Below are 14,728 nucleotides of genomic sequence, written 5' to 3' on the forward strand. Positions count from 1 at the left end.
TTTTATATTAAACAACATTAACTTAAACAAGGAAAATATAACTATAATATTTACAATATTGGAAATCATATTTTTAATAATTCTTAATAATTTTTAAGTTGGTTGAAATTCCTTTATACGGAAAACTATTTTTTATCCAATACCATAATTACATTTTCTATATTTAATATAAATCATATTTATTAATACTAAATTTATTCATTTTTAATGGAGAGTAATATAAGAAATTATTTAATATTTAACATTTAAAAAAAGTACGCAATTGATTGCATTTTCCATATACATTCATAAACAATACAACTATTTATTAGGTTAATGCTCTGCTAGAATAGACAAATTGACAAATCTTAACTCCAACATTTAAATTTGCATATACATCGCTAGTTTAATTTAATTATATCAATATAGGGAATGTTATTGAGAACCATAAAAATGGGGCATTTATGTAGATGAGACTTTAAAATGGGATTTACATTAATGTTACAACAATCCTCGAATCTTACAGCTTTTTATGGTTATAACTTTGATTTCGCCTTTGCAACAAATGGGATTTACATTATTGTTACAACCATTCTTGAATTTTATAGTTTTTTTATGGTTATAACTTTGATTTCGCCTTTGCAACAAGCTCTCGTCGTAGAATCTTCCCTGCAGAAGATTTGGGTATAGAGTTTACAAAATTTATGCCATGCAACTTTTTGTATGGCGCTACCTGCATAGGAAAAGAAATCGAATTATGTTACAACCTTACCCTGAGTAGTATTAAATATAAAATCTCTGGTAACATTTGATTTGGTAAAATTGGCAAAATTATATTAGGTAATTTTAACTAAACAAAAAGGCTTACAGCATGTTAGTCTGAGAAAACCTACATATTAAAATATGATTATAAATTCCATTTGATTATTCACATCTTATTTTCTTATTACCTGCTTGGCAACGTAATCCATGACATCTTTCTCTGTCAAAGAGCTTCTAGGGCTGCGTACAACATATGCTATTGGAACCTCTCCAGAGTTTGGATCAGGAAAGCTGCACCAAGGAACTCACATTACAAAGTAATTTACAAATTTTTATGCCATTGTTTTTCCTTCTACATGTCTAAATGTAACTCAAACACCATATTAAAAATATTAAAAACATGAAGGTATCAATGGAAACTTAAAATTTCACATACGGAATAACTCCAGCATCTACAATTTGGGAATGTGTCAACAACAATGCCTCCAACTCAGCAGGGGCAACCTAATAACAAACCAGTCAAATGTGATCGTTAGCTTCACGTGCCTCTAGAAAACTAAATAGATTTTCATATATATTAAAGCCATAAAACAAATCATACAACTAAAATTACTTGTAAAGAACAACTCAAAAGTCACCATAAACCTGAAAAGTATATATATATATATATATATATATATAAAAACTACCTCCCTACCCCAACACAAAGGTCCTATTACAAAGTATAATGCTTAACCCATTATATATGTGAGTGTTTTGTTATTAGAAAATTCAGACTTACTTCTTCAAGTGTAAATTTGTTTTGCGTATGGGAGACCTCCAACAATGACAAAGGAAAATTGTATAATTTGGATGTTTTATAGGTGTGCTTTAAAAAGATGGAGATAATGGAACTTTATATATATCTCTATGAGAGATCATACTTTTTAAGTGTAATTTTTAAATTTAGTTTTTTTATCTATTATGTTATTGAAAGTGGTTGAAACAATATTTTATTGTAAAACTCACTTTTATAACATGGTTGAGTATGATATTTTTAAGGCCCTTTCAAGTAGTTTTTTTATCATTTAACAACAAGTTCGGGCGTAATGTGATATGTATAACAATTCTATGTGTCTTAACCATTTGTTTAGTGGTTTGGGCTCTTGACACTATTGGCCCAAAATTGAATAGTCACTAGTTCCTTATCTTCCTATCGCTCCTTTGTTCTCATTATACTATAAAAGGACACGAAAACATTATTTTGTTAGAATTTTCTCTTAACATTACCTTTGAGCTTCATTGTTGCAGCTTTCATAATCCTAATTGCCGGGGATACTCATGTTAGTTGGAGAAGAGCTCACCAAAAGTGAGAATAAATTGTTTAGGTGGCCGTGGCGATTATATTAATGGTTGCCCTTGGGTTGCACCTTGCAAAGCCTTTTATTATTAAGTGCAAGTTGGGGAAATAATATTAAACATATAATTTCTTCCACATATGACTATCACTAGAAAAAAAATATTAATCACAAAACTAGAGAATCCCTCCAAGATCAATATCAAGTATATTCTATTCACACATTGTAATGTTTTCCATATTTTACACTTAAGAATATAGTGATTACCTGGTAACCTTTGACTTTGATTATTTCTTTGATACGATCCACAATATATAAGCCTCCATCCTCATCAAAGTAACCCATATCTCCAGTATGTAGCCAACCTTCCTCATCAAGTGTACTTTTAGTTGCACTAGGATTGTTAAAGTATCCTGCAAGTTACATAACTTATCTTAGATATTTTCGAATATGATGCTTTTCAAAATGTTAGAATTTTAAAAACACTACACTAGCTAAAGTACGAACTTATATGTCGAGTAGTTCAACCTAGATAACATTCTTGAATTGCAACCAACATGGTTAGACTACATTTTATATATTTTGTCATAATGCACACGATCTTCATCAAAATAACATTGTTAGAATGAATGTCTGCCACTTGGGCAATGAGCATTTCACTAGAGCGATACGCGAAGCATTGTAATTTAACATCTTTAGCTTTTAAAAAGGATAAAATACCAATGGAATAAAGGTATTTCTTGGACAAACATCATATATTGATAACAATAAAAATAATAATAGTCTTATTTTTAAGTCACACTCAAGCTTGACACTAAAATGATGTTTAAACTTTCTCGTATAATGATTTGACTACTAAAGTTTATAAAGGTGTACATGTCTTATCTTTTGAATTTGAACTTGTGATCTCTTAAAAGAAAATAGATTTCTTAACCATTAGGCTCACTCAAGTTGCACACTAGAGATTAAATGTTATTTGAATAAGTTTATAAGTGCTCATTAATGTGGTTCAAATTATTCTCTAAGTTGATAATTTGACTTTTCGAAGCGTGAGAAAGAATACATATGGGTTAACAAGTTTGCAGTTGAAAGAAAGACAAAAGAAAATATAACCACTTCCCATGGGTATATGGTCTAGTGGCAAATGCTAGGGGATCAAACTTGTGTTAACATTGAGACCCTGGTTCTGCCTAGGTGTGGATGAGGCCAAATCCAAGTCCCACTTGATTTTAATTTTTGATGGCACAAAAGTTCACTGAAGAACAACAAAAAGTTATTATATGTAGATTTTCAAAATCCATATATATATATATATATATATATATATATATATATATATATATATATATATATATATATATATATATATATATATATATATATATATATATATATATATATATATATATATATATATATATATATATATATATATATATATATATATATATATATATATATAAACCAACTAAAAGCTCATTCAACAAAACAAACAAACAAACAAAAATCAAGGGGTGATACTTACAAAATTCATTTAAAACCACATGTTTCCATGTTCATCTTATGTTGCTTTCGGATGCCATAAGGGTGAAATAATGAAAGATAAATATACAAATTCAAAAAACCACAGTAACCCACCAAATAATTGAACAAGTCGGAAGAGTTTTAAAAGAAAATTTGATCTAAAAAAATCTTAAAGCCAACTGCAGAATGACATAAAAAAGCATATGGATGACAGATAAGTCACTGTTGCAAGAATAATGTAGTTTCCAATATCACTCTTGCAAGAATAATGTAGTTTCAAATATTAGACTTTTGCATTTGTTAGAAAGGTAGTGAGTGGTGCAATTTTTAGATATGGGCAGGTCGTGAAACAAAACTTAAAATTAGATTGCCTACTAAATAAAATCCTCACATCTGTGAGAAATTCTTCCATTGAGTTTGAATGCGATATTGAGAAATTAAACCCTACATGGAGATATTGTTAACTTTTAAGTTTTCTGCATCTGCGAACTTCACAGTCGAGGATTTATCACAAGCGAGAAATTTGCTTGATACCAAGGTTTGAGGTCAAGATAAGGTTGCTGACATCCAAGCAAAGTGACTTTTAGGAGCCCGTTTGATCTGCAATTCAGGTGACTTTTGTTTTAGCAATTTTCAGTGATGATTGCATGGTTGTTTGATCAACATGAAACCTAAAATTTTGACCAGTACCTAATCATGGCTTTTCCTGGGTTCATAACAAAGATTTATGTTATGTAGATTTGAAGGCAGTAGTACAAACTTTGTCTCCCATGACAATTTTCAGTCGGTTGTAGATGGAGCTTGCATAGGATGAACAACAGATTTGCATAATTGGTATCAGCTTGTGGGTTTTGGATGGAGATTGATACATTTGTACTGCCTTCTTTTGGACCCTGATCTCAAATTTTCATGCCATGGATTTTCAAATCAAGATGGGTGCTATATGTGAGACTTTTGTTGATGCTTTCATGATGTACTCCAAAGTGTTTTATTTTTCAGTAAGCTTGTCCTCCTATTATGATTTCAGAGTTTGACATACACATTCAATTTGTAATCGTGCCTCCAGTTTGTAAAGTACACTCAAATATAAAATCTGCCTGTTTAAAAATTTCTGCAGTCCATGATACCTTGTTCAACAATATTTATAATCCATGTATCAGTCAGATGAAATTGTTAATATAAGAGAAAGGAGATGACCCTGTGTACAGGGAGCATCAGCAGCAAATGCCATGTTCGTCGTGACATGAAAATTGTTTTAGTCACAAAAACTCTTCATGGAGTTTAAGTTGCAATTATCTTTAATACGTTACTGTAGCATTAATAGTGAATTGTAATTATCATATATTTAAGTCAAACTAGTAAACTTGAGAAGGATAACAGTGCTAATTATTTTATAATACTTGACTAGGTTAAACACAGTTAATGGATCTCCTGAATCTAGATTGTAAGCATCCTCAAAAGTTGGATCTGTGGATTCTCCTAGATGCATCTGCTAAATAAATGTCAAGATGACAATTCTAGAGCAATTTTTGGGATCATTGAGACCACCTCAGCCTGCCTGCATATACTCTGAAAAACTGACATTGAAATGCCAAAAAAAAAAACCCCAAAAGGCCCTGCTATAATTATTCTAGAGTACTAAAGGCGGAATTTTCCAACATTAAATAATAGTCCTTACTCTCATTTAATGGAGCCTTTCTCAGTTCACTGCTGGAATTGTTCCCATCCACTAATGCTTGTTGTCCTGCTTCTATAATACCTACTTCAACACCTTTAGCAACTATAGTGATTCCTCTGGTCTTTTATCACTCACTTATCTTCATCAAATTCATTGCTTAAATGTCACCTTGCATTTGACTCCTTCACATGCCAGTATATATAGCAGATCGTGTACATCTTCAACAACCCTAGTAGGCATTCCAAATTGGGATTGTTTCTTGTCCTTTCACCATGTGTATGTTGTCATGTCTCAAAGTAACTGTCCTTCCTTAGACTTTCATTCATCCACGAAGGCAAACCACTCTATTTTTTTCCATATGGCAGCTAAATCTATATACCATGCCTCCTTAGATGTATTTTTGACAACTGGCGATGTAATAAAGTGTGTATGATCTCTCTTTTCTTCCTTTTTTATACTATTACTATCATGCTCCTTTTCAGCATAACTTCTTAATGCCTTTTAGGCTTTGAATGAGAAGAAAACATACTAAGTTTTCTTACAATCCTTCTCATCATGACCAAGCCCTCCACAATAATAGCACTTAATTTTGATACCTAAGTTGAAGTTAACTTTCTTCGAATCTTCATGCCTGATGTTGCTTTTCTTTGGCTACCTCTCATCTTCTTTCTGGCCAAAATTTTGCTTCCCTCTTTTGTCATCCTTTGCTGCAGAGGCATGTTCAAAACATGCCGCCTTCATCATAGAACCTAATCATTTTCTCCCATAAGAGCATCCTCTTAGCCTATGAAATGTCAAGGATAACCTGAGACTTGCTACAACACTTGAAAAGATCGAGGAAAATTATTAAGGGTTATAAAGGCAAGTCAATTACAGGAAGAAAGTGTAATAGTGTTTAACCAGTAGAATATGTTGGTGTACCTACTACTCACTTCTCATTAAAGCCCCTCGTTCACACTTCTGATTGTTGGGGGCAGATCTTGGAAAAAGAATAAAGCTGGGGGGCAAACATCGCAGAGAAGTCACCATGACCCTATAAGCAGGCCAATTGGCAATCCCAGCAAGAAAGGGGTGACATAGGAGAATTTTGTAAGCAAGTCACCGACAACAGATCTGGACACGACAATAAAATGGGGCATAAGACTCGGGGGGAAGGCAGGTAGGGGATTTGCACCAGATAACCCTTGCAGCGTGCGAACACTTGCACCAATAATCAGAGCATCGAACCGCAATATCGACACAGGCAGGGCAATCCTACACTTGCAGAACCAACAACTTGGTACAGCCTATTAAAAATATGACCTGTGAAAACCAACCAAGACAGACAACACACTCGAAGCTTGAACACCAGAAAATTTCCACCTACCAAACACGATGATCAGCGGAAAGCTTAGCTAACCCTTCAGTGCCCACAGTCGCAACCCATGACGCGCCTGCGACAACTTAAAGCAACATGGCAGCAGGGATCAAAAAGCACCAAAACATGAACACTCTGGCCCATACAAAGCAACCTCGCCGGAGCTGAAAGAATGATGGTTGAGTCTGCTATCCGCATGAGAAATAACAGAGTAAATACCTTGTTGGACGAAACCCTGCGATTGAAAATCTGTAGCCAATAATCTCGAGGAATGACAAGAGATGTCCTCAGAAAATCCAGCATTGAAAATCTTTTGTTGTATGGAAGGGAATATATTCGTCTCCTTCCCAGGATTCAAAACAGCAAAGGATGATTCCAGACCGTTTACATTTTTATTGTCAATGCCTACACCCTTTTTTCTTGTTCGTTTGTTCTCCTTACAACAGCTAAGGTTTACAAGCCTCATGACACCTAATGCAAAGCAAAACATTATATGACGGTTTAACTTTAAGGTTATAACTGATTCAGATATTATATATTAAATGGATATTATAATATAATAATATTGTAATTTTAAGTTGAGCTGGAGATAACATCAAATATTTTCAAACAAATTTAAAGCTGGCAACATGTTGGCAGTATCTCCTCTAAACATCTACCAATGCAATTGTCTAACAAAGTTGAACATAGAAAATGATAATAGGGAAAAACTTGAAGAGGTAAAATATTTCACAAATTATAAGAAATATGAAAGGCCATAATCAATATTGCATCAATATAATATGGACATGCAAATTTGTGTTTGAAATGTATTTACCCGGCATAATATTAGGCCCACGAAACCACAACTCTCCTCGTTGATTAGGAGGAAGAGGCCTCCCTGTTTTTAGACTTACAACTTTTGCTTCAATCCCTGGAGCTAATATTCCAGCTGATCCAAAGTGAATGTTCCTTTCTTTTTGAATTCCCAGTGTTGCAATGCCACAAGATTCAGTTAGGGCATAACCCTGTTGCAACACCACATTTGATTCATTAAAAATTCAAAATAATTTTTGAAATATTCTTTTCAAATATATACCAAACAAGCCAACCAAGTAAAGGGAAAATAAGTTTCTCTCATCATCCTATAGATTTTACTAATTAGATAAACATCTTGGTATCACATTATTGAATATTGATTTAGGGACTTGTTGGTTCACTTATGTAGAGTTGATGGTTAATATTCACTGATTATTATTAACTACTATTTTGCAGCAACACAATATTTTCATAAAGGTATTGATATTTTGGCAATAGGAAATTTCGCATCAAAGATATAAACTTCTTCATTATTTCTTCCACCGCTTAGGAAAAAAAGTCAATTTTAGAAAACAATATTATTTTTAGAAGGTATAAATTTACAAAGAACAAAAGGATAACTACTTGTGGGATACATAAACATAAAACATAATGGTTGATTCAAAAGAGAGATGATTTTCTAGTTGTAGTATGTTTAAGTACTTAGATAATGCATTCTTCTTCTTTCTAGTGAAACCTTAGGTTTTCATAGAAACTTAATGCAAAGATGTTGGAACTGATTAGATGTAAAAAAGAAAAAAAAAAGTAAAAAAAGAGTAAATAACATACAAAATCAAGAAAGATTGCAATAGAGACCTAAACTACAAAATAAAAATTCACAAATGTTCCCTCGACAAAATTTTCAAACTAGCTACATTTTCATAGAACCCGAGTTTTACAAAGTAGGTTAAAACTTAAAAGTCAAATTGACCAACACAATAGTAAGAAGGCGTCAATTCATGAGCATAATGTAAGAGCAAAGTGCATAATGTGAGGGTTACACAATTCATGATGTAGACAAAGAGTGGCATTATGGAAATGGGTGGTTAATAAGCTTCATGAAGCCTCTCCATTGATTTGTGGAGATTTTAACAATGTTGAATCTCAAGAACATAAGTAGGTTTTTTTTTATCTTCCCCATTCCCCCAAGGTAGCAAATAGCTTAGAACAACCTTAAGGCCAAATTTAGAATGTGTAACCCAAATAAATATTGCAACAACAATTCTCTTTAATTATGGTTCGTCTTCCTTAGTTTCTAAAAGGGTGACAAAAGAATCTTGAAAAAAATAGATAAAACCATGTTGTTGAAGTAAAGCTACTTCTTTTTTTGGCATAAGGGTAGAATGTCGATGCAAGTACTAGGTGAGCCCACCCTTTCTAATCACCAACCCATTTTTTTCTCAACTTTTGAGGGCTTAGCCAAACCCAGGATGCAAAACACAAGACTTCTATTAAACATGTCTCTTTCAAAGCAAGCATCTTGCATTGAAGTTATCAAAAGGATTTGGAATTCAATGCATTTTCCTTGAGGTGATAGAGGATGGGTAATGTAGTTGGTAAGATGTCATTCAACATGTCACTACCTTTCTCCGTGTCTATGGGAAGCAACAAGAAACATTCATAAGAAGAAATATTAAGGCTATAATAGAGGATATGGAGCCTAGTGGGTTAGATCAAGTGGTCGAGTGCTATGAATTAAAAGCAGGAAGTTGTAGGGTCAAGATTTTGGAACGACTTCCTCTATAAATATTATGGGCCTCACTCAATGTCCCTATTAGGTTAGGTTGCCGAAACTACAAATAGTCGATTTACCTTGGATTCCATCTTTGAAATGAGGGGAAATTCCTAGTGGGTCTCCCCTAGATGTGCATTACATAAAATAGAAATAGAGAATATGGTGTTGGTTTCAAAGAACTTGCACCTTGTCCGCTTGGGTTAGCTCAATTGGAAATGGTTGTCGAAATGAAGACTCACCGAACCAGAAGTCTTGGGTTCAAATCTTGTGCTATCCCCCCCAATCAAGGTGAGAAGTTGGACATGATGAAGATGTAGTCCTACCAAGCTTACAAAAAAAAAATTGCACCTTATCCCTACAATAAGTAGTTATAATCTAGAGCAACCAAGTTTGTACATTTTCTAATAGTCAACGAATCATACAAAGCAAGGGGGTTTCAAATATGAGCTCATATGCACTGGCTAAAGATGGGTGGCAAGTCAATGAATGACTTCTTTAAAGCTATAACCTAAAAATAAATGGTCAAATGAATCAAGCCCTTAAAACCGTTTAAAGGAAGAATTACAAACCAATTTGAAATGGAAAGGGAATTTGTTAGTCATTACAATATATAGTGTTCCATACTAAAGGGATGAAAAATGAAAAGAGGGTGGACATGCAAACTTGTATTGATGTAGTCCCTTGAAAGTTGACAAATAAAGTGTAAAACTTATGTAACCAAAATTGGACTACCTTGAAGGAAATTGTTGATGACAAGTCTCTAGGTCTTCATGGCTAACAATGTGAGTTTTACAGAGTGACATGGGATTTTGTGGGCCTTAATTTGCTCTAATTATGTAAAGAATCCATTTAGTCTCAACCATTGAGGGATCACATCAATAAGGCATTGGATAAATTTCATCTCAAACCTTGGGGATACAAAGCTAATCATGAACTAAACTTGATACATTAGAGAAATTTTGAGGCCTAACTGTGATCCTCCTAAGGCAAATAATAAAATAACAGTTAAAGTATTAAAATAAGAAATTGATTTTTATAAGGTAAAAAGAATACTATTTTTTCATCATTACTTTGACTTATCTCCTTATATTTACTCGTTTACTCAAATTTAAAGCTCAAGCACTTTAGATATGTTTGATAGACTCACAAAGATATGAACTTAAAATACATAACAAAAGAAACATTTTTTTCGTGTATTTCAATTTTTCCTTATTATGGTTCTATCAAAAGTATGTAAAGTCCACATCCAACAAGTGCCTACACTTGAAATTTGAGTAAACATGTAAGAAGATATGTTAAACATATGATTAAAAAGGTAGTTGTTTTCCCTTCCAAAACTATTTAGCCTTACAGTTAAGACAATCATCTTGAATCCTATTGGTTATTTTAAGGTTGATGTTGAAAGCACATTTTTTGTTTTGAGACTCTTTTTTAACCTCACTATTTTTTTAATGACTCTTATTAATGTTTCATATAAATTTTTAGACAAGATCCTTTCCTTCACACTAAAGCATATTTGTTGAAAATTATCAAGCCTTTGTAGACTAACTTCCTTAAGTGAATGATTTATTATGGATATGTAATCATAGGTTGGGATGGTATTGAATGGAGAGTGAGGCCAAGGCTAGAGTCTTTACTCTTTAAATTTGATTTTGAAAATGCATATGTTTAGGTTGAGTGGTGGTTGATGATTGTAACATAAAGATTTTGGGGTTTTGACCCTTCTTTGTTAAAGTGGTGAAAACCTTTTCCTGAAAAACCACCACATGTATTTTCGTTAATCATCCTAAGTTTAAAGAAATTGGTCACTTTATATCAATCCAGTAAGATTAGCCCTTGCCGTATCATTGCCACAGCAAAAGCCCTTGACTACTTCTTGTAAAACATAATAATGTACCTCCTCGTAGTCCCATGCCTCCCTTGAAGATTTAAGGTTTACTTGCAAGGGCCATGTAACGTACTTTTCAATATAAAAGAGAACAAGTGCTTCTAAATAGAGAGGAAAAATACTTTTGAATAAATATGAATTCATTTAAACACTTTGTTTTTAAAAATGGTTTTTATTTAAAAATTCATTAAATAAAATGGAGCAAACATTCATATAAACAATAAATTAATTAACATCACTTATCTTTATTTTATATTTTTTAAACCATTCATTTTGCATCCCTTCACATCTTTAATAGATAGAGAAATCCATAAACCCACACTACACATTTAATGTCATATAATGAAGAGCGGAAATCTATGCCGGTATAAATCAACGTTGCTCGTATTTCAAAGTCATCGAATGAAGAGTGCCGCTCACATTTCAAGTCATAGAATGCAGTGTACAAACAATATATAGAGTTTAACAATTCAAAAAATGTTAGATAGATGGAATTTTGAAAATTATATTATAAAATTATAAAATATATTTAAATGTAAATATGAAACCATAGGTATAATAAGTGAGCCAGTGATTTATAATATAAAATTTAATAAATAAAATACAAAGCCATTATCTTTATTTAATATTAAATAAATAAATAATTGAATGTTTATCTAATCTATTTAATAGAAATAATATAAAATTTTAATGTAATAAAAAATTAATAAAATTTTAATGTAATAAAAAAATAATAATTATGTATTTAGTATTAAATAAATATATGATTAACTTATTATCTTTTTAACTTTCTATTTAATTTTATAAAATGGTGATAAATAAAATTTTAAAAGTTAAATTATTTAATTAATAAATATTAAACATTAGATATGATTATCTTTTTCATCTTCTAGTTTAATAAATGTAATATGAAATTTAACAGATAAAAAAAATACCTTACATATTAAATATCTAAAAAAAAGATACTTTACTTATTATTTTTTCATCTTATCTATTTAATAGAAATAATATAAATATAATAAAATGTTGATAAATGAAATTATAAAATACTAAATTATATTTAATTGATAAATATTAAACTAATTAAAATGTAATAAATAAAATGAAAAACCACTGATTAACTTATTATTTTTTCATCTAATTTATTTATAAAAATAATATAAAATTTAATAAATAAAATATAAAAACACTATATAAATTTAAGCATAAAAATGGATACTTTATTTATTATTTTTTCATCTTATCTATTTAATAGAAATAATATAAATATAATAATATAAATATAAATATAATAAAATGTTGATAAATGAAAATATAAAATACTAAAATATATTTAATTGATAAATAATAAACTAATTAAAATGCAATAAATAAAATGAAAAACTACTGATTAACTTTTTTTTTTTTCATCTAATCTATTTATAAAAATAATATAAAATTTAATAAATAAAATATAAAAACACTACATAATTTTAAGCATTTGTAACAAAATTATTTTATGTGATTCCTTAAATAAATAAATAAATAATACACAAAAACACCTTGAATTATAGATCACAAAAAATTAAATAAAAAAACTACATAAATTTATTAATACTTAAATTCAATGCAATGGAAAAAGGAGTTGGATGTGCACCTGAAGTATTGCAGAAAAAGATGGAGCTGGATGTGTATCAATAAAACTACATAAATTTATTGATAGAAATGCAATAAACTAACAAAAATGCAATAAATAAAATGAAAAATCACTGATTGACTTATTATTTTTTCATCTAATTTATTTATAAAAATGATATAAAATTTAATAAATAAAATATAAAAACACTACATAAATTTAAGCAGGGTTAATAAAAAAATTGTGTGATTTCTACGCTCAAAAAACAAAAAACAAAAACTCTACTTAATTGATTATGAATCACAAAAAATTAAATTAAGAAAACCACATAAATTTACTAATACTTAATATCGCGCTGGATTCTATGCATTGGAAAAAGATGGAGCTGGATGTGTACCTGAAGTATTGCAGCATGCGGGATTATTTTGGCGCACTCCTCCATGATATCCTTTCCCAGGGGCGCTGCTCCACTGACAACCTCCTTCAGAGAAGACAGATCATATCGTGCCACCATCTTCTCTTTTGCAATGGCAATCACAATGGGTGGCACCACAGGGAAATAGGTCACCTTGTACTCTTCTATGGCCTTCAGCATCCTCTCCATAGTAAATTTCCCCACTGAAACCACAGTATTTCCTCTCTGAAGCTGCGCATTCGTTATCACAGCCAGCCCAAAGACATGAAACATAGGAAGAACACATAAGACTGCATGCCTCTCACCCTTCCTTTCCTGGTCACTGGTCACCATCAAAGCAGTTGCAATGAAATTCCTATGGGTTAGAACCACCCCTTTGCTTGCCCCAGTAGTCCCAGAAGAAAACAGCAGTGCAGCTGTCTCTGTCTGCTTGATAATGACATCAGGTGGGTTCTTCTGAGCACCCATGGTTAAGAACTCAGAAAATGAAATAATGGGTGAGTTGGGGAACCTCTTGTGACATAGATCCCCCCCAATGACTACTGCAGGTAAATTCAGACTCTCAACTTTATCCCAGAGCTCTGTGACAGTAATGATGAGCTTGGGTTTTGAATCCCTGACTTGTTTAGCCACTTCCATGGCAGTATACAATGGATTCACAGTAGTTGCCACAGCCCCAATTGAAACAATCCCAAAGAAACAAACAGGTACATGAATGGAATTAGGAGAAAGTAACAGCACAACGTCTCCCCTTCTAATACCCAACTGGTTTAATCCACTACCCACCATGCTTACCTTGTCTTTGAATTCACTGAAACTCAGTTTCTCCCCGGAATCTGCATCTGCCAGAGCTAATCTCTGAGAATAGGATTCCAAATTTCTGAACATGAAAGAGACCATGTTGGTATTCTCATCCTCTGGAAATTTCAATGGTGGCCTCAGGGACCTGAATATTCCATCTTTCCCATACCCGGATCTCTCTGAAAAATTCATTGGTGGCCTCACGGACCTGAATATTCCATCTTGCTCATGCTCGGATCTGTCCATCTCAATTGCGTTGGATCGTCTGAAATCTTGTATCCAGTTCTAGTCCTGAGTTTCCTATCAAGGTGAGACCATCGGTTATATATATACACACACTAACACTGAATATTACCATATCATTTTCACGTGCCCAGGGCGGCGGTCAAGGCTCATACTCATATTTTACTCAGTTTATGACAAAACTAAGAATAATTAATATATAGCCCTGAAAAAATAGGTGATGTATTATTTTTTTGATGCACAGTGCCCATTCCTATAATAGAAAGATAGGGTGATTTGTTGTTTACTTAAATGTAGAGTGGTAGCTAAAGCAGTCGAGTAAATATTATTTTTATATATAAGTGAATAAAATATTAAATTATTATATGTCATGGAAGAATTGCTCTGAATTGACTTGACGGTCAAAAGTGGTAAGAATTTGGACAAAAAAAATTTCAAAAACTCTTGTAGAGGCAATTTTTAAGTTATGTGGTGGAAATGTATTGAGCACCATCAAAAGCAGTCTCCTTAGACTACACCTATTTTAAGTGTATCATCTAACTTATAATAATTTATTG

The 14,728-nt window shown here is 31.9% G+C and overlaps 1 protein-coding gene across 1 annotated transcript; it reads right to left on the minus strand.

The window, feature by feature from the left end:
- Nucleotides 1-443: 443 nt before the first annotated feature.
- Nucleotides 444-14,209, minus strand: LOC149216813 (putative CoA ligase CCL7). Its single transcript, XM_089391281.1, has 6 exons — nt 13,110-14,209; nt 7,455-7,644; nt 2,346-2,491; nt 1,178-1,245; nt 930-1,032; nt 444-712 (listed from the first exon to the last, which is right to left on the minus strand). Exons 1-6 carry the CDS (start codon nt 14,172-14,174, stop codon nt 599-601), a joined length of 1,686 nt encoding a protein of 561 aa, XP_089247407.1. The 5' UTR covers nt 14,175-14,209; the 3' UTR covers nt 444-598.
- Between the last annotated feature and the right edge of the window lie 519 nt (nt 14,210-14,728).

This window comes from Pinus tabuliformis, chromosome 1_1, assembly GCF_031772625.1.
Source record: "Pinus tabuliformis cultivar Carrire ecotype Pingquan chromosome 1_1, CPIR1, whole genome shotgun sequence".
In the NCBI taxonomy this organism is placed as follows: Eukaryota; Viridiplantae; Streptophyta; class Pinopsida; order Pinales; family Pinaceae; genus Pinus; species Pinus tabuliformis.

What these genes read in the sequence shown, in the direction of transcription:
- LOC149216813 (XM_089391281.1), bottom strand. Translation starts at nt 14,174, where the DNA reads ATGGACAGATCCGAGCATGAGCAAGATGGAATATTCAGGTCCGTGAGG. An exon ending in GTAGATGCTGGAGTTATTCC is followed by an intron (nt 1,033 to 1,177) that starts GTATGTGAAATT and finishes TCCTTGGTGCAG; the next exon opens with CTTTCCTGATCCAAACTCTG. An exon ending in TGGATTACGTTGCCAAGCAG is followed by an intron (nt 713 to 929) that starts GTAATAAGAAAA and finishes TTTCCTATGCAG; the next exon opens with GTAGCGCCATACAAAAAGTT.